The following is a 19,729-nucleotide window of genomic DNA, read 5'->3' as shown; positions in this document are numbered from 1 at the left end:
ATATTTAAAAGAGCAGTGGGACTGGGGGCAGGGAGGACGACACATTTCTCTTTATTAACTCCTCACTGGCACACACTTCCAGGCTCCCCCTCTCCCTTTGTTTTCTTATTTTCCTGAATTTAAACAGGAGAAAGATTTTCAAACCCACCCACAGAGGGCTCAGGGGCAAGAGGCCACTGGGGAGAAGAGGACATTGCAATTGGGAAGAACATGTGTTTGTATTTCTTTGTGAAGGGATGCACGCACGCACGCACACACAAGATCCCTTCTCCCGTTTACATTGTGCAAACTTAACACAAATTTCCATTTTCCCCCTCCCTGACCTATAGTCCTACTTGCATTTAGAGCCCAAGCGTCTACTGTTGAAAAGTGACTTCATGCTGAATTTGGGTGCTACACGGCCTTCCTTAGCTCTCACGCTGCAAGGCTCGGCCATCCCTTTCTTTCGCTAGTTTTCCCACACTTTCTGCCGCTCATTGTATGCCTGATGCTTTTTCTATCTGCCTATTCAGCTCAAATTAGTCACGAGCAGCCCCCAGCTTAGAGAGGAAAAATAAATTAGGTAGTGTTTTAAACACAGTTTGATTAGAATGATTTCACCCCCACCCACCCCTTTGCTGAAGAAGGGGAAATGCATACCCTCGAAAAGATAGTGTCCTCTCTAATAAAACCCTTCTCCCAGTGCAGGAGTGGGGCACAAGGCAGGGAGAATAAATACGGAGGGACAGTTACCCTTGAAGGGTACAGAAGGTGGCTAGGTAAGTAAAGGAGGTGGGGAACAGGAGTTATGACTATACTATTATTATAGGACAGTAGATATGACTGATAAGCAACGTATTCCAAAAGTATTTTTATTTAAAGCACTGAAATGGGGGGCATGGGCAAAGTGTAGATGGACCTATAATAAGATATCAAACCACCCTTTAAATCAGCTAGTCATGTTTTCTGTGCATATTTACATTTATCTTTTATTTCCAATAGTTAACCTGGACTGCAGCTGTTCTGTTTCAACTAAATTTTACTCAGAGTAGATCCACTGAAATTAATGGACCTAACTTTGAAATTAATGAACATGACTATTGGGACGCTGGTGGCGCTGTGGGTTAAACCACAGAGCCTAGGACTTGCTGATCAGAAGGTTGGCGGTTTGAATCCCCCCAACGGGGTGAGCTCCCATTGCTCGGTCCCTGCTCCTGCCAACCTAGCAGTTTGAAAGCACGTCAAAGTGCAAGTAGATAAATAGGCGGGAAGGTAAACGGTGTTTCCGTGAGCTGCTCTGGTTTGCCAGAAGCGGCTTAGTCATGCTGGCCACATGACCCGGAAGCTGTACGCTGGCTCCCTCAGCCGGTAAAGCGAGATGAGCGCCGCAGCCCCAGTGTCGGTCACGACTGGACCTAATGGTCAGGGGTCCCTTTACCTTTTTACTATTGCCCTACTCTGAGTAAAACTTAGCTGAATACCTCCCATTTCGTTCTCAATTAAAGAAAACAACTGCCACCAATGGGCCTTTGGTTCAGTATAATAAAGGGATAGAAAAAGATGCTTGTATATTCATTCATCTATGTCCTGTAATGGAGAAACAGTAAAATTGCCTCCACTGATTTAGAAGCAGCAGTTACAGCAGAATTAACAAATGTTAGCACAGGCTTCCTCAAAGTCGGCCCTCCAGCTGTTTTGAGACTACAATTCCCATCATCCCGGACCACTGGTTCTGCTAGCTAGGGATCATGGGAGTTGTAGGCCAATAATAATCCTAACCACTGGATTAGAAGCAGCTATTAGGTTCTTCCCTCCATCAACTGCCACCTGACAAAAGCAATTCCGTCCAAAGATGGAACACAGTAGACAGAGGAAGAGGTTGGAAGCAGAGGCATTAAATTGGCCCAGCTGAGAGATAAGTAATTTTTGGCTCATCATCTCCTTGTACTGTTTTCTGTTCCAGCTGGTTGTTATAAGAACTATGTAACTAAAGAACTAGTGCACGAGTTTGCTTTTTTCCTTCTCTCTCCCAATTTTCCTTTTACATTCTTTCAGATTGTAAGCATCAGCCCTGGGACTGTCTTAATATTGATATTCATAAACTGCCCTGGGAGCTATTTTTGGCTGGAGAGTGGGACAAAAACTCTTTAAATCAGCAGAGTGGAGAAGCTTTCGCAGCCCAAGGGCCACAATCCCTCCTGAGCAGCCTTCTCGAGGCAGCACACTATTTATGGACAGAGCCAGGGGCAAATAAGATGGGTATAGCAAGGGACACAGCTCTTCCCTTTGTACAGTAGACTACATTCCAGCCATGCAAAAGTCAGAGGTTTCTACACCCCCATCTATTCAGACAAGTAAGGGTGCATAGTCAGTTCAAGAATAACTTCCTGCCAGGCAAGAACATTTGAAGAGGGTATGCATCAAGGCCACTGATGGGTGTTGCATTGGAAAATAGGGTGCAGATTGCAGAGAGTCCCAAGGGCTGTACAGAGAGGCCTGCATTTAATTCCCAGGCCTTCACTTTCCTCCTTTTGTTTTAATGAACAAGAATGAAACTTACGGAAGAATGAACCGTTACAGTAGCAATACTATCCTTAAATGCATGGCAAGATTGCAGCAGTTACCAGAATTTGCTCCAGGCTGAATATTTCTTGGATTCTATCTACACAAGTGTTTGAGTTAATGTAGGCAACTAGATTTCCATTTGGCGATACCTGACCAAAACAGGATGTTTGTTTTCTAGCAGCTGCTGCCATGATTTACAGGCATTTTAATACTTCTGTGAAACACAAAGCAGACAATATGAATACTGCACACCAAAGCCAATTCAGTGTGAGAATCGGAGTCATTGCCTTCTTTGCCTCAAAACTGGTGTATGTCCCTTAGACAAATTATTAGGAGTGCACACCCAAAATTAATTAATGTAGATTAATGCCGTAACTGTCCTTTTATACTCTACCACCAGAGTGGTTAATGAATAGTTAAGAGTCAATAGCACCCCTCCTTACAGCACCCTTCTGTGGAGTGGGAATTAGCAATTGAGTACAGAACTAGGAGGGAGTAATTATTTGAATGAATTAATGTGAAAAAGAAAAAATAAGATGTGATCACTCCGGGCCCTAGTTTTGTTTTTGCTGAGCTAAGAATAAATATGAAGGTGGATGCACAAAGATAAATGCCTCTTTGAGATTTATTTCTCTGCAAACTATATAGCAAGGACAAGATCTGTCCCAACCACAACAATTAAGCTTTGCTAGATAAAACTGTACAATTATATAAATATTATCTGCACCTTTCTTTAGGAACTTAACTAGTAACTATTTCCAGATGGGTAGCCATGTTAGTTTCTTGCAGCAAAACCTAAGAATCTCGTGGCACCCTAAACATCAACAAAAATTATTACGGCTAATAACTACAAGCTGTTTCATAAACTTAAACATATATAATTTCTTAGCGATATGTATACATATTTTAGAAAAAAAACCAAATGATGTGACCTTGGTTGCTATAGTACTGCTTTCAGAAGGGGAGAACTTGTGCATCCCTTCTCTCTTCTTTCATTTGGTGCAAGTTGGATAAACAGAAATAACCAGAATATATGAGAAAAATCCTATGATTAACTGAAACTCAGTGTAGTACTGAAAACAAATAATCAGAATTATGCATTTTCTACAGTTAAAACTCCACACTGAGAACTAATTAAGCAAGACCATTACATGTTCCCTTAGCTGCAGTTTTGTAAACTTGCATGCCAGTAGATGTAAACACAAAAGGTACATTCAGTTATGCTCTGATCTCTCAAAGAGCAAGATACAAGTATTGCCGTAAAGAAGCAGTTTTGTTATGAAACCAGGAATGCAATGCAGTTCTGGTAACCAAGTAATCAAACTGCCAAAAGTTTATGAGTAGAAAACACATATTACAAAATTAAACATATAAAATAAAATCACAATATTCATTTTGAGAAATTAGGGTGTTGAACTGATACCATACGACCTCAGGACCAGATCATTAGAAAATTGCTCAGAGATAGCATGGATAATGAAAGCACAAGCACACTGGAAAAGCACAAATAAAACACACAACATTTAATGAATTCAGTATAAAATCAACAAGAGTCAGCTAATGGCTTTTAAATGCATTCTTTAATCTGTATTATACACAAAAGAAAGGAGTTGTGTGTTGGATACAAAAAAAAGCCATTCACCTTTGAATGAAAAATTAGGATAAAACACCCCCCCAACACACATACTCGGAGCACAAATGGAACAACATTCATTCCAAAAGCCAAACCAATAACAGTATATAAATCCAGACACAAACAGGTAAGGATACCTTTAGTACATAGAAAAAGTCTAGTAACTTCTTCCCTATATAAAATATGAAATATACCTGTAAAAAGGGGTTTTGGCTATATGAAATAAAACAGGAATAAAGATGGAATCACTTGGACAGAGGTATATTTTTGGTGAGATAGCCCTGCGCTTCTGAAACAAGCATGAATAAGTTATTTGGAAGAAAATGAGATGCAACAATGTGATAGGACAGAGGCTTTCTCCAATTTGTTATCTTTATTAAATTGCAACTAGAAGCATTTTGACTCAAAAGAGAAACAAAAAACAGTGCAATTTGAAAATCCACCTGGGAAATGAAAGTAGTGTAAAAACACTGAACTTGAACATTACATTTTACAACAATTCTTTCCACAGTTATAATCTTAGAGCTTTTTGATGCTACTTTCAGAGAAGGAAATTATCAGCATTTGCAGTAAATGAACTTTCAGAAACTCATGGTAAAGTTTTTCACTTTCCGCATCCTGGGATGCTCTATACTGCAGCCAGTCACAGTCTGATACAATTCATCCCATTATATGGGTTAAAAACATCATTTAGAATACATAATAGCTGCACAAGGCATTAAAAAAAGGACTAATGCTTCAGCTGACAATAATATATGACCCATATAGATGTAAGGCTGACATCATATGACTTCCTAAGACCTAATGTTAGAGAACTTTTAGCAGAACCCAAGGAGATAAATACTTTTAAGTATAAAAACAGTTTCAGATTGGGGTCAGTCAGGTGAGACAGATGAACTTTTTGAGTTATTTTACTAAACAGTAGACACAGAAGAGGAAGACTATTTCTGAGCCATGGGCAATGTGAGAATTGAAATAAAGAGACAATGAACGGCTTTGTAAAATTACAGGGAAGGTTCAGACAACTCTGGATTTATGTACTACTTCAACTGGAGTTCAATAATGTGACAAAAATATTAATATTCCTCATATTTTGCAAATCCCTTTATTTTGTGCAGCTGCTTCCATCTGTACAGAGAGGAAGCAAGTTGGAGGCATAGTTTGGTTACAAGTGGCTAACGAGAGAATTTGCCAGAGAATTCAAATTGTTACATACACAAACAGAACACTTTTATTCTAGGCTCTGAAATTTGTTTCTTTTACAAGTCTGCCAGGGAGGGGTGAGGGGAAAGCCCAAATGAAGAGCTCGTTTTAAAATTCAAAGCCAAGATTTGTGTGGGGGAGAAAATTATATTCCTCATTAGGGACGAAGAACAAGAATGTATAAAAGATACATCCCCAAAAAGTAAAGGCTAAGAGGAAGGATCATCAGACGATGCCAAAACGTTCTGCTCTTTTTCTCTTCTTTGCCTGCAAATAGGGATTAAAGAGAGAGAAAATCAAGAACAAGGGGAATGGCAATGCTGAGCATGTGTTTTGGCAGAAGGAAAGGTAGAAAGTCTATAAGAAGTGTCACAGTGTTGGTTTAAGAAAGCATTTTTCATATCAAATTTCACAAGGGGCACTGCAATTGCAACAGGGCCTCCAACCAGAGTCAGAAATTAAGCTGTAAAAGCATGAGATACAGTGGCCTGGTGGTTGCTTCATCTTGCTGGGTTATACAAGAGAGCTATGCTTGGAACAATGACCACTTTACAGGCCTGGAAAGCCTTCCAGGCAATGGGGAGGTGGGAAATGTAAAAGGCCAAAGGGTTAACACTCTTCTATTCATGAGGAAGGCGAGAGGGACACAGTCAAATGCATTAAATATACTCATGCGTCTCTGAGATATGCCTCCAAGTTAATACACCAGGGGCATATAAATCTTAATTTTTACCAGGATAAATAGCCTAGGGGGTAGCAGAAGTCCTAATCAAGAATCTCCAGGGGAAAGGTGCCATTCAGCATATACAATACTAGAAAAAGACCTTTTTGTTTCAGGCACACTCTCTAAGTGACCTAACGGAAAAGCATGGAATCCCTCAGACCAGAGCCCAGCCACCCCCTTCGCTCAAATTGAACAGGGGGATCATTCTACAGCTGCTACTTCATTTTGTAGCGCAATGCTTGCATAGCATCTGGCAAAAACAAAAAGCACCAAACCATATCTGAACCCCACACAAGATGCCAAAGAAAATAAACTTCCTGCATAGAATATTCAGGATTCCTCAAAGGAGGAGGAATCAGGGACCCAAATACTGCTTCCATTCCATAGGCAAAATAGGACCCCTTGTGATGGGCATTATGGCTCAATACCAATCACAATTAGCATGGATATGGATTTACAGAAATAAAGAATTGCCATGCTAGAGTAGGAGGATTAAAATTAGGCAAATAGTTCAAAGAAGGGATCATAAGACACATAAGACGACAGATTCTTGCCACAAAGAATGTGCAAAATATGACATGAGGAAAGCACTACTGAAGTGTTAGAATAACTATGAAATGTCTGGGGAAAACCCCTAGGTTTCAACAGGAAAAATAATAATTTTATACAGAGACACAGGCTATGTCAGTCGCTTGCAGCAGAATCAGTGGGTCTTGTGGCACCTTAAAGACTAACAAATTTAGTATAAAATGAAATTGTTATTGTACAAAACAAACAAACAAACAAACAAACAAACAAACAAACAAACTGCTATTATAAAACAACATTGGATTCCTTTAGTACCCTTCTGTGATATTTTCGTGAGGTGAATAAACTTACAGCATGGTGCAAAAATAAAGAAGCCAAGTGTGGGGTTCAAGCTTCTAAAATCTACAACATCAACATCTCGCTTTTGTTGGACATTTATTTAGACCATTCTCCTTGCCATTGATTTCAGTAGGCAGGTTTTTTTTTTTAGTGGTATAAAGAGGCAGGTAGATAATGTTCCATACACCCAGCATGGTATTTGTTTCACATCAAATTGAAAATCACCATGCTACCACTGCAATGGATAGAAGGCTGGGTTTGGACCTGATGACCCAGATTCCAGTTCCAACTAACTGGGTGGTCTTGGACAATTCACAGGGGTTGTTATGAGGATAAAGTTAGCAACTATAAGCTTATAGCCTCCTCTTTCTCATCAAGATAGTGATAAAAAATCTGAAGCAATATAGATTATTCCCCCCCCCGAAAATACCCCCCTCCCCGCACAAAGCACAGTAATGACCTAATGTATTATCTTTGAAGTGGAAAAGAAGCAATTTCTGAGGTCGCCCATTGATGGAGTATCTGAAGTATTATATGACCACCTAGGATAGTTTAGTGGGACCATGGGGGTGGGGGCAGAGAACAGGATGAAAGAGACACAGTGCCATCTTGTGGAGTGTTTGGCATTCTTTCACAATTCATCACAAATTGTCCTCAGCTTCTACCCACACCATTATAATAATAGAACATGCCCCTTATCAGCTTTGGTTTGACAAGTTACCTCTGCATCTTCTGTGGTTGCTGCCCCAGCCGAGCTTGTTACGATACCAAACCTCTCCTTTCTTTTTTTGAGCTTTTCATCATCTTCCGTCTATACAAAAAAGAAGGGAGATAAAGTGTTAAGTTGTCTGTATCACCCAATAAAATCATTCTAGTTGGTGATTCTGCTTCTTTCTTAGTCTCATAGAACCATTTGCTGGAAGGGAATTTACAGAAGAACATAGTTTTCAGAACTAACTGTTATTCCGATAACAGTTGAAACCCTTCTCTGGATGGAGAATATGTGTTTTTATGAAGTTCATGGAACAGGAGGCCAGGTCTCTGAACAAGCTAGATGTCCTTATATTTTAATTTTCTAGTCTCAGGCTTGCCCAAAGATTGTGCTTCTATGACATATCCTTATTATGTAGTACATACAGAACTAAAACAGCCGTGTAAATAATTTTTCAGGGAGCATATACTCTTACTTCAGATACTTCTCTTCTTTATTCCTCTCTCCTGATGCTCATCACTGCACTTCCGCTGTTGTGACACTGACTGTGTAAATCTTAGTCATTATAAACTGGGACTGGCATCTGGAATAGCTTCAAATGTATTTTTCCGCCTTGAAAACCACTATGCAACACTCTATGTGCTAGCTCTCTCTGTTTCTCTTTCCTAGCCATATTTGTTTGTTTGAAAAACTTCAAAGGACAAATCTTAGATATAGCACGTGGTTAGCAAGCGGAGAGCTTAATAGTAAGCCTACATTATAATGGCATGTTAAGCCAAACCCTGGCTTAGCTCAGTGCAGGTTGGTGGTATAAAAGACAGGAGGAACTAAGCAGTCACATGTTTGAGTGACCCCAGTAAGTCAGTTTGGCTTACCATGATGTGTGAATCAAGTCACAGTATTTTTGCTTCACGCATTACGCTAAACCAGGGTTCAGTGCTTACATGAGTCAGCCTCCACAACTCTGAGCAAAGCTCACGTTCTCCCCTCCCCACTCCTGTTTCTGCTGTACAGTAAGCCAGCAGCTTACAGGGGGCGATGTTCCAAGAATCGCGCTTAAAGCCAAAATCTCATACTGTATAGTCAAAACACAATGGCGGGAGGGGTTGTCAAAGTCTCTTTTCTCAGACACCCACCCCTTTCCTCCCATTTTTTTCCTTACTTTTTTTGCCAAGTGCATAAAGCTGAATGCATACAAGTTAAATGTGTGTGAGATATGAGTTTAGTTTTGCTTTCAAAGAATCTTGGCTTGGGGTAATGAACTTACCAGAGATTCCAGTTTGCACATAATGTTCAGTTGAACAAATCAGCTCAATAACCCCTTGTGCAAAGGAAAGGAAAGCACATGAGCCCAATTCTTTGCTCAGGTTTCTGGGGATCATTGACTTGGTGTTAAATAAACCATGGTTTAGTGTTCTGTATGTAGATATAGATAATCTGGAGTATTCAAGCATTTTTTTGCATCTGACACTGGTGTGTTAGAGGGGTCAAGTGAGTGAGATCATTAGAACAGTGTTGATATAGTAGAATTGTTACACACAGGCTGGAGGGCAGAAAACCCAGAATCTGCTATCTAACATAATTCGGATCTACAGAACATTAAGAAAACACAACATGCAATTTAAGCCTGTTCTCATTATAGTAGTTCACAGTCATCACTGAGGCAGCTTGTTAAATCTGCTTTAGGATATTGTTATCTTGTTAATGTGAATAGAAGGTTATTTGATTAAGTGATCCGAACACATGGCAGATACTCATTCTTTAGGTACTACTGCACAAGACTTAAGAACATATATGGTATTTTGCAGTATACAAAATATAAAAGCTAGCTACATATATAAAATGCATCTTCTCCACCATTTTAATTTCCCCCTTTCTTAAAAGGTCATCTTTTAATTCATTTTTTTCCCATTCTAATGGAAACATTTTCATTAAGTTGGCCTGTACGGCACTGAGCTTATCTTTATAAATTCCATTTCAATTATGAAATAAATGTTGGCTTATGCAGGTACGTCAGATCTTTTCTGTTGATTTTCCATAAGCCTGAGGCTTTTTTACTCTCTTAACCTTTAACCATGCTGGTGGCCTTGGTCTACAGTAATAATCAAGCCACCATTACCTTTTAAGAACCTCCACCCCATCCATTTGCCATGGGAGTTCTCTTGTGCTATTTTCAGCAGCAAAAGACTGTCCAATTACCTTCCTCTATTCCTGTAATTCTCCTCACCTGCTCGCACAACACATTTACAACCTCCCCTCTGCCCTATTTGATTATCCAGCAGTGCTGGCCATGAGAGGCATTGGAGTAATGACAGGCTTTCACAACCATCATGCTTGAGGATGCAAGAATCAGCAGAATGGTGGAAATGAGAAATGAAACAAGCTAAAACCTTTAACTGCATTGCTGGTCTCTATGAACTCCTAGCTGAATGCACAGCTTCCCACATCCATTAAGCACTTTGAACCTTGCTTTCAAGCTGGATTGTATTAAAATGACTTGACTTGTGAGAATAAAAAAACCCAGGATAGAACTCTTCCTATGACTATATAAAGCCTCCCTTTCCTCCACATTACATCTGTACAAATAATGATGATTTGTTCAGCTTTGATTAATTGATATTAATCGGTCAAGCCATGACAAGCAGCACTGTTAAAACAAATGCGAAACAAAATATCAATCAATTCGCAAAGCAAGCCCAATGACATCACTGGTGCAGCAGGCAACTTTTGTCACAGTAGTTGCGCTCAACACCTCCTCAGCGAGGGGTGGGACTGCCTTCATTATGTCAATCCCTTACATCAATGACACCATAGCAACCAGGCTCAGCTTTATTAATTATGACAACTTCATCTGTTGTGGCAACAGGAACAACTGAAATGTTTAATTAAAAATGCAGAAGTTTCTCAGGGGCAGTTGTCACCATAACAGCATGCAGATACGCCTTCTGCGCATTTGTAACACTTCGTAACAGTTACTGTCTAACTTTGCAGGTTTGCCATTTCTCTGGCCACAGAATACTTTCCACAATGAATTTTCCACTCCAACACATCTACTAAACCTTTTCCTGACAACTGAAGGCCATTATAAATATGATACAATTATTTTATATTAAATGTTATTACATGACCTTCACAAACCCAAATTGTCAAGTGATCCTGATGAGCCCAGATACACAATATTTGGTATAGCTAACAAAAGGAGGCTGATGAGTATTCCTCATATGTAGCACAGAGAGATGGGTGTGAATTCTGAGCTGTTGTACCTTCTTGCATGCCATACACAGAGGTACTAGAAATGCAGGAGTTCCTGAGATCCGCCCCCCCCCAATGGATTGTAAACACCTTGAAAGATTGGTTTAACAAAGACAGAATACCAACTTTTTATGGTACAGCTGTTGTGAAGCTTAAATATCTAAATTGTACTATGAGCTGACGAAACCAGAGAACCAGTAACATCCACGCTCATCACTGTGCAGTTACCTTATATAAATATGCTACTTCAAGATGCGTTTTTCTGTTTTCAATATTTTTTCTTCTTTTGAGTGTTAGCATATAAATTTACAAATCTCATATGAAAAATGAACATGTCAAAAATAAGATAATGCTGGGTAAAACAGGACATTTGGAACAGCATAAAAATATAGCCAGCACTTAATGGTATTCCTGAGGGTTATTTTAAACTGTGCATTAATGTTTGTGAACAGCAGCAAAGATGTCATTTTTTCCCCTAAGGGCACAAGAATTGGTCAGATGATATCTGCAGCGGCTTCCTTACCTATGTAAATAAAAAAAGATATATGCATAGCCACTCATATGTTATGCACTACTATTGCCTGAGATTAACCTGCATGTAAAAACAACCCTGTGGATTAGTGCAATGTGGATTTTACCTGCAAAATATATGGCTTGATTACGCCCTCATAATATCAAAACATACCAGGGCACAGTGTCTTCTGCTGCATCCATCTTCCCATCTTCCAGTTAGTAAAGACAGCAAAAGTTCTTAGTAGTAACTGCAGCCTGCAATTTATGCATATTCCAATGCAGTTGGTTCAGCTAACCATGGAAAAACTACATTCCTTACTTAAATCATTGATAGTAAGCAAGCCAGTATCTCTGTGCCTTAAAGGCAATTTGACCAGGGGGTGGGGCAGGGTGGGAGGGGGAACAGCCAAACAGCAACTTTAAATGGATGAACGGATGTTGTGGAGTATGTAAGAGACTGTAGTGAACTGAGGTTTTTATTTATTTTTCCAGTAACTCCCTATAATCACTCCACCCCCCCCCCACTCACTGCCTGAAGGGAAAGTGTGTAACAATTTCACTAAATCAACACGGTTCTAATGATCTCACTCACTTGACCCCCTAGCACACCAGTGTCAGATGCAAACACGCTTACAATAAACTTCACTCCATCTTTAGCTCCTCTCTGACAGGTTTTGATTCATGGGGTGCTGAAACCCATCTGAGGAAAATTACCTCTATCAAAACACTGCTATCTCAGCATCTATCAAGCTCTGCTAGAGCCCTGGGGCATGCTCAGATATGCACATGGGCATTTGTGTATGTGAAGTGGGGGATGGAAGCTGACCTTTCCCGTGAAGTGACAGATAAATTTATTGAAGCTGGTGATTTCCAGGTTTTCTTATTTTACTACTCACGTAGAAAGATTTAGAGAAGGATCCAAAGTACAAAAGGTTTCCCATTTAAAGTATTTTATTTTATTCAGGTAGGATTCTCAAATCTGAAATCTAGTACACAGCCAGGCATCCCACGATACTTCACACTTAAAAAAATTAAATCTTTGCAAAAAAACAAACAAAAACAAACCCTGTGCAATCGCAATGTATGAAGTTGCATGAATATTTTACTGCAAGGTACATGGCTTATGAAGCTCCGCATCAGAAAACAATACAGTCAACTCACAGAATCATTTCAAAAAAATAGTTCTCGCTCTTTTGCCTGAGAAGAAATGCTTAGAGAAACACAGACAAAAAGCTAAGTAATCAGAGGAGGTAGACAAAGGATTTCATTGGCCATAGGCTTGTTTTTTTTTGGGGGGGGTGTTATCTGCACACATCTCCTATGCTTGTCCTATGACTCCTATATCTCCACACCTTTCTCTCCTTATTCTTCTGCTCTTCCGGAAAAGTTCCAAAATGTTTTACTACATCCAGACTTGAAAGCAAAACGATGCAAAATTAGTCTATGTGCGCACACAAACACACAGCATTTGTAAAATAAGCACAGAACTTGCATTACTTGGAGAAAAACATACTTGGGGGCAGCACAGGTAGGAACTGAAACAAAAAACTCCTGTTTCAAATACAAATGATACGGATTGCTACACTGCACTTTCACACATCTTTCTGCGGAGAGCTTTGTGGACAGCCACTGGAGAGAGAAGCTGCAGGGTATAACTTGGCTGTTTAGGAAAACCAGATTAGCTCAGTTGGTGAGAATGTGGTCTGATAGCGCTGAGGTTGCGGGTTCAATCCTCGTAAGGGCCAGCTGCATTTTCCTGCAATGCAGAGGGTTGGAATAGTTGATCCTCGGGGGTCCTTCCCAAATCTACAATTCTATGATTCGAAGTTCTGCTTTCCTTCACTGTTGCTATTAAGAACCAGCGGCTAAGCAGGACCTCCAGCTGTTCTGCCATGCTACTGGATCGTTTTGTGGGAGTGGAGAGTGACTGAGAACAGGTGTTGGTGCAGAGCAGAGACAGATGCTTTCAAGCCCTTTAAAGCAGCAGATAAAGGCAGGGATACTCTTTGGGTGGCCCCAAGAAAGATCTGACTTACTGGATTCTGGTCATCTAGAAGTGGGATGGGGCAGAAGAGAAAAAGTTGCCTCTTATATTTTAGGCGTGGTTTCCATTGCATAAAAAAGGAAGGAAAACCCACATTAGGCCAATGGCTGGATGCTACTTCTACTGCAGCTTTACTAGGGTGGGGGCTCCATTGGATCTTCACCCCTTTGTTTATCTAGCACAGGGGTTAGAACCTTTTCACCACTGTCCCTCAGACCTTGTGGGGGGCCGGACTATATTGGGGGGGGGGGGACGGGACGAACGAATGAATTCCAGAGATGCATTTTAAATAAAATCACACATTCTACCCATGTAAAAACAGCAGGCAGGCCCCACAAATAACCCAGAGATGCATTTTAAATAAAAGGACACATTCTACTCATGTAAAAACATGCTGATTCCTGGACCGTCTGCAGGCCGGATTTAGAAGGCGACTGGGCCAGATCCGGCCCCCGGGCCTTAGTTTGCCCACCCATGATCTAGCATAAAGATCCACTGCTCTCCTTTACTGGAATGGCATCTGCTTAAAAAGGCTCAGCAGTATTTGTTTGTTGTTCTGGCATATTTATATCCAAATGACTACAATACAGATGTTGAATCCATGTGCTGGGTGAGTAAGAGTGAAATTAGGATACAGGTGCATAGAGTAAAAAATCAAGTATGGGGCACAAGCTAGATAGGCATCAGGCAGCCCCAACCTTCGGCCCTCCAGATGTTTTGGACTACAATTCCCATCATCCCTGACCACTGGTCCTGTTAGCTAGGGATCATGGGAGTTGTAGGCCAAAACATTTGGAGGGCTGCAGGTTGGGGATGCCTGGGCTATATTTATGCAAAGGATATTTGATAGTGGTTTTGCCTTCAAAGAGTTATAGCTTGTGCAATAAACAATTAGTGTATCCCAAACGGGCAGATAAAGTATCAACTAAGGAGGCAGCTTAATAGCAGGTGGGGTATCCTTATTTAGTCTTGATACCCTTTGGATATATTAGTTTAATTTTTTTACTACAGTACTGCCTTTTTATTTTTAATAAATGTTTTATTCAAGTATTGCTTATTGCATTCTTTTATTCTTTGCCTAGGTAGCTGGGCACCTCCATTTTATAGGGAGAAAGTGGGATAGAAGACTATCCAAATAAATATGGAAACAAAAATTAAAAAATTATATACATTCATGAGAGTAGCATTTATTATCTTGATTTTTATCACAAAGTACCTTTTCTTGGCTGTCAGAATAGCCAGTCAGTCAGCTAAGCACCTTCCCATTAAACAGCCACTATTTGTAAATATCCTATCTTCGTAAATATTCTGGGCTGCATCAATAGGAGTATAGCATCTTGATCAAGGGAAGTAATAGTGCCACTGTATTCTGCTCTGCTCAGACCTCACCTGGAGTACTGTGTCCAGTTCTGGGCACCACAGTTCAAGAAGGACACTGACAAACTGGAACGTGTCCAGAGGAGGGCAACCAAAATGGTCAAAGGTCTGGAAATGATGCCTTATGAGGAACGGCTAAGGGAGCTGGGCATGTTTAGCCTGGAGAAGAGGAGGTTAAGGGGTGATATGATAGCCATGTTCAAATATATAAAAGGATGTCATATAGAGGAGGGAGAAAGGTTGTTTTCTGCTGCTCCAGAGAAGCAGACACGGAGCAATGGATCCAAACTACAAGAAAGAAGATTCCACCTAAACATTAGAAAGAACTTCCTGACAGTAAGAGCTGTTTGACAGTGGAATTTGCTGCCAAGGAGTGTGGTGGAGTCTCCTTCTTTGGAGGTCTTTAAGCAGAGGCTTGACAACCATATGTCAGGAGTGCTCTGATGGTGTTTCCTGCTTGGCAGGGGGTTGGACTCGATGGCCCTTGTGGTCTCTTCCAACTCTATGATTCTATGATTCTAAAAGGAACAAAAGGCAGCACTTTGGATCCTCAGAAGCTTCATGATCTAATGAGTGTCCTCAGAAGCCCAATCTCTTGTAGCATCTTTCAGAATGGATTAGAGTGTATTTAGAGACAAAATAAAGCTCATCATTATGAAAAAGTCTGGTGCGGTCTGTTCATCAGGCAACTCACTCCCAGTTCTCTCCAGGTTACCCTGATGCTCCAGATCCCTTTGTCTATCATCAGGAACAGTAGCAATGGGAGTAGCAGATGTATTATCTGTGATGGGGGCCTTAGAAGGCAACTTTCTGCAAGAGGCTGGGATTTCACTCAAGGCCTGCAGGTGATATACAGGTGAGCCCTGGTCAGATTCATCTGATGAATGTTGAATGTCTTTTGTTTATGAAGGCCTTTGTTTAGCTGGTTGCTTGGGAGACTCACTCTCTGGCACAGATAGTCTGCAATTGTGGAGATAATTCTTTTCCAAGATGGCACCTAACAGGAGGACCCTGTTTGTATGGTGCCCTGGCTGCCCCATTCCCTCATCACCTGAGATGGAAGGATGGTTGGTGTCTTTGGGGTTCTGCAGTTGTTTACTCTCTTGTTAAGTCCTTATGGCAACAGTAGTTAGAAAGGACAAATTCAGGCAGGGAGTTTTCACAGATTTTGTGATGGCAGCAGATGTTGGCAAGGCTGGGATATACGTGTGGAGGAATAGGGCTTTCCCCCTGGAGATGCATGCACTACTGCGAGGTTGTTAAGCAGCTGCAGGTCATTGTCTCAGATTTAGTGGGTCTGAATATGTGAACAAAATGGTGCCATTTTGTTGAGAAAGCAGTGTCTTCCCAATTAACCCATAAGGAAGGGAGATAGGAAAAGAGTAAGCAGAAAAGACAAATAACAAATTTTAAATCTCTATGAATAAAAAGAGGAAGACGACAAAGAGAATGAAATAAGTTGAAATTTGAAATAAAGACTAGCTGGAAGGCAAGTACAAATGCTGAAGTAAGAGGAGGCTCTGTCTTGGGTGAAAGCAGAGAACCAACTGGGGTGAAGACTACAATACCAGATTGCATGGCTCCTTGACTTCTTGGGCAATAGAAGGAGTCAACTCACACTTACTGTATGCCTCTTTCATTCCAAAATGAAAATAAGCTGCTCTATGATGCCCTAGGCCTATTGATTCACCTTGGTAAGAATGACTTGTCCAGAGAGCAGGTAAACAAACCTCTGTATGGTTTGAAATATTGAAGTGAAATGTGTGGTGAGAACCTTGAATTCTTGCACTGATGAAATATTCTAGTTTGAATTACATCCTACAGAAGCTGAGGCTGCTGAAGAGACTCTTAGGTTGGGGAATTGTTTTTTTGGAGGGGGGGTTGCTGCTGTTATTGATATTAATTTTTTGTATCTATATTTTTAGAACACGATTTAATGTCAGATTTGTTTGATTTGGTTGCATACTTTTTGATGTGCTTGACCATTTTTGTTACATTTGTTGCAAGCCTCCTTAGGCATGGTTCACACAACATAGTAAGCAAAAGTATGGCTTACAACATCATACAGACCTCGTTTTATTTGCATAACAACTTTCCATAGTTAAAAGGCTTCAATCGCTGCACCAAAAGAACCTAAAATATATTGTACTGTGCCCAATCAAAGTATCCTTAGATGCCAATACCTGGCTTTTACTAGTACTATACATCTCACAAGTTAGGTGAAGGCAAATACAGAGCAATCAGTCTCCATCACACCCTCCTTGATACTAATCAACATTCTAAGCATGTAGGTACATCTTTCAATCTGCTTAAAGGTAAAGGTAAAGGGACCCCTGACCATTAGGTCCAGTCGTGGCCGACTCTGGTGTTGCAGCGCTCATCTCGCTTTACTGGCTGAGGGAGCCGGCGTACTGCTTCCGGATCATGTGGCCAGCATGACTAAGCCGCTTCTGGAGAACCAGAGCAGCGCACGGAAACGCCGTTTACCTTCCCACCGGAGCAGTACCTATTTATCTACTTGCACTTTGCTTTTGAACTGCAAGGTTGGCAGGAGCAGGGACCGAGCAATGGAAGCTAACCCCGGGATTCAAACCGCTGACCTTCTGATCGGCAAGTCCTAGGCTCTGTGGTTTAACCCACAGCGCCACCCGTGTCCCTTTCAATCTGTTTGGCTATTATCAATTGAAGGATGTGCCTTCATTGCATCTTTGGGTAATATTTCTTAAAGATAAAGAGCTACATTTCTGGCTCTCATAGCGTCCTAGGACACTATGCAAGAATTCTTTTTGTCATTAGCTTTAAGAGGATCCCTCTTTGTGAAGTGCATTTTTTTTTTTTGTCATAGTGCAGGCGCTTTTAACTATTTATCTCTTTTCAATATACAGAGGGATGAGTCTTTATGTTCCTTTGAAGTGAAAGGAGGAATAAAAAAAATGAAGCAGTGCTAGGGAAAGGCCTTCGCAAGTTGACTAATGCAGCTGGATAGACTCATACAGCAAACTACAAAGCAATCGAGTTTCCCTAGCCTCATCTCTAAGACAATGTCTGAATATGAAAATATAGTAAGTTACCTTGAGGAAGTACACAACTGAAAGATATCAGGCAACAAATGACAGAAGGATGCTTTCAATTAAGAAAAGGTCCACAGGAGGAAGCAATGCAGAATTTTTCAGATGAACCCTCTCGCATACCAGAATTGAGTTCTAGGATACAATTGAAGACAGGAGCAATACAAATAGAGCATGCCTGTAAGTGATCTATGAGGCTTGGTATCGTATGTTTAATAGCAGGCAGTTCTGAATTCCGATGCTATACACTTTCCCCACTCATTATGTTCCTCTCTAAACTGCCAGAGTCTAAGGTTTCGGAATACACTGTGTATTTATCTGCATGTCTATGGTAAATAGCTACAGAGGGATAAACCATGGGTTTTTTCAGCCCTTCATACCAGCTGGTCAAGTCAACACTATGAAAACAGGTTCAATAGATCAATTGTGTACTCTGCAAGCATATGTGATAGCAGGGAACGGGGGGGGGGGGGAGAGAACTATGCTTTTTTTGTTTTAAACCTGTGGCCTGTTAATTTCTTCAGGTGTCCCTTTCTTTAAAAAAAAATAAAAATAAGCATGACATTATCATGAATTGCATTTTACAAGCCGGTGGGAGGGCATTTATATAAAAATGAACCCTTCTGGTCACCACTCCTGTATCTCCACTGCAGCATGACGGATGGCAGGATGAAAAGCAGAGCCTCCAGGCTTTCAGGCGATGGTAGATTAATGATGACATGGCCTTGACCTCCAAAAGGTAAAGGTTATGAAACACTCATGAGTAGCTGGCTTCCAATTTCATACCCAGAGGGTGAATGACAGCAACTGATAGTTTTGTTCTTCAAAACACTCTAATCCTGGGATGCACAGCTGTCACCCACCACCTTTTTGAAATTCATCCCAACATATTTATATCTTCTTGCTCTTTTCCCTAGTGGACTCTATTCTGTGTCTGTGTGCATCAACTACGCGAATGACGCTTGGCAGCAAATAGTAGGGGCAATGAAACAACAGGAAACTGAAAAGTTTCAATATAATCATATTGTGACACCACTCTCCCTTTTACAGCTCTAGAATGATATTTTGCCAAGTATTAAACTTGCTCAGTTACACATTACACATGCACTGTGATCAATGGCAGAGGCACAATCAAGGAGCTGTTAGTTTTATAGACTCCAATACCACTTACCTTCCCACTCTGCTTCTCACAAAAGACCCAAAGAATATGTGATTAATCTCCCCCTTTCAGGACTAGTCAGTCAAATCAACACAGCTCTTTAATCTCAAAGCCCAAGAGAAAGTCAAACACTGCACAGTTCTTCCCATCCTCTAATAAGTCATGTTTCACCAAGAACTTGATGTAGTTGTAGAAGGTTGTGATGACACTGAAACAAGCTCTTTTCAGAGCCCCAAAAGTGTTGTTTAGAAATGAAGCTACAGATGTGAACTAGTGTTAAATAAGGTTATGTTTATGTTTCTATACAACAGACAGCTGGCAGGCTCGTCCTACAATTTGATACAAAGAAAGGGCAAACTACTGTAGTCTACCATACCATGATGCTAACTAACACATAATGCAAGATGTCAAGGCAATGATGATAATCAATATTCAACTCTATATCCACTGCAGGGTCATCACACCCCTATTTTGAAGGCTACAAGATGATAAAACTAATAAAACAAAAGCAGAGTCAGTAACAAAATCTGATAATGTATCTAATCCGATAGAAAAAAGAATTAAGTTTCACTGTCAATGCACCTTTGCACAACTGTATCATCTTTTGTATTTAGTTGACACAAATTTTCAAGT

The 19,729-nt window shown here is 40.6% G+C and overlaps 1 protein-coding gene across 2 annotated transcripts in view; it reads right to left on the bottom strand.

The window, feature by feature from the left end:
• Positions 1 to 5,253: 5,253 nt before the first annotated feature.
• SARNP (SAP domain containing ribonucleoprotein) overlaps positions 5,254 to 19,729 on the bottom strand; it is a 65,636-nt gene continuing 51,160 nt past the window's right edge. For both annotated transcript variants that reach the window (XM_082212871.1, XM_082212872.1), the window contains 2 exons: positions 7,693 to 7,782; positions 5,254 to 5,647 (listed from right to left, as the gene is read on the bottom strand). In XM_082212871.1, coding sequence (XP_082068997.1) covers positions 5,606 to 5,647; positions 7,693 to 7,782 — 132 coding nt within the window. In that variant the 3' untranslated portion in view covers positions 5,254 to 5,605. The remainder of the gene's footprint in view (positions 5,648 to 7,692; positions 7,783 to 19,729) is intronic.

This window comes from Podarcis vaucheri (assembly GCF_965113315.1).
Source record: "Podarcis vaucheri genome assembly, chromosome: 2".
NCBI lineage: Eukaryota > Metazoa > Chordata > Lepidosauria > Squamata > Lacertidae > Podarcis > Podarcis vaucheri.
Note: the sequence above shows the minus strand (reverse complement) of the source record. Positions and strands in the feature narration are given on the sequence as shown.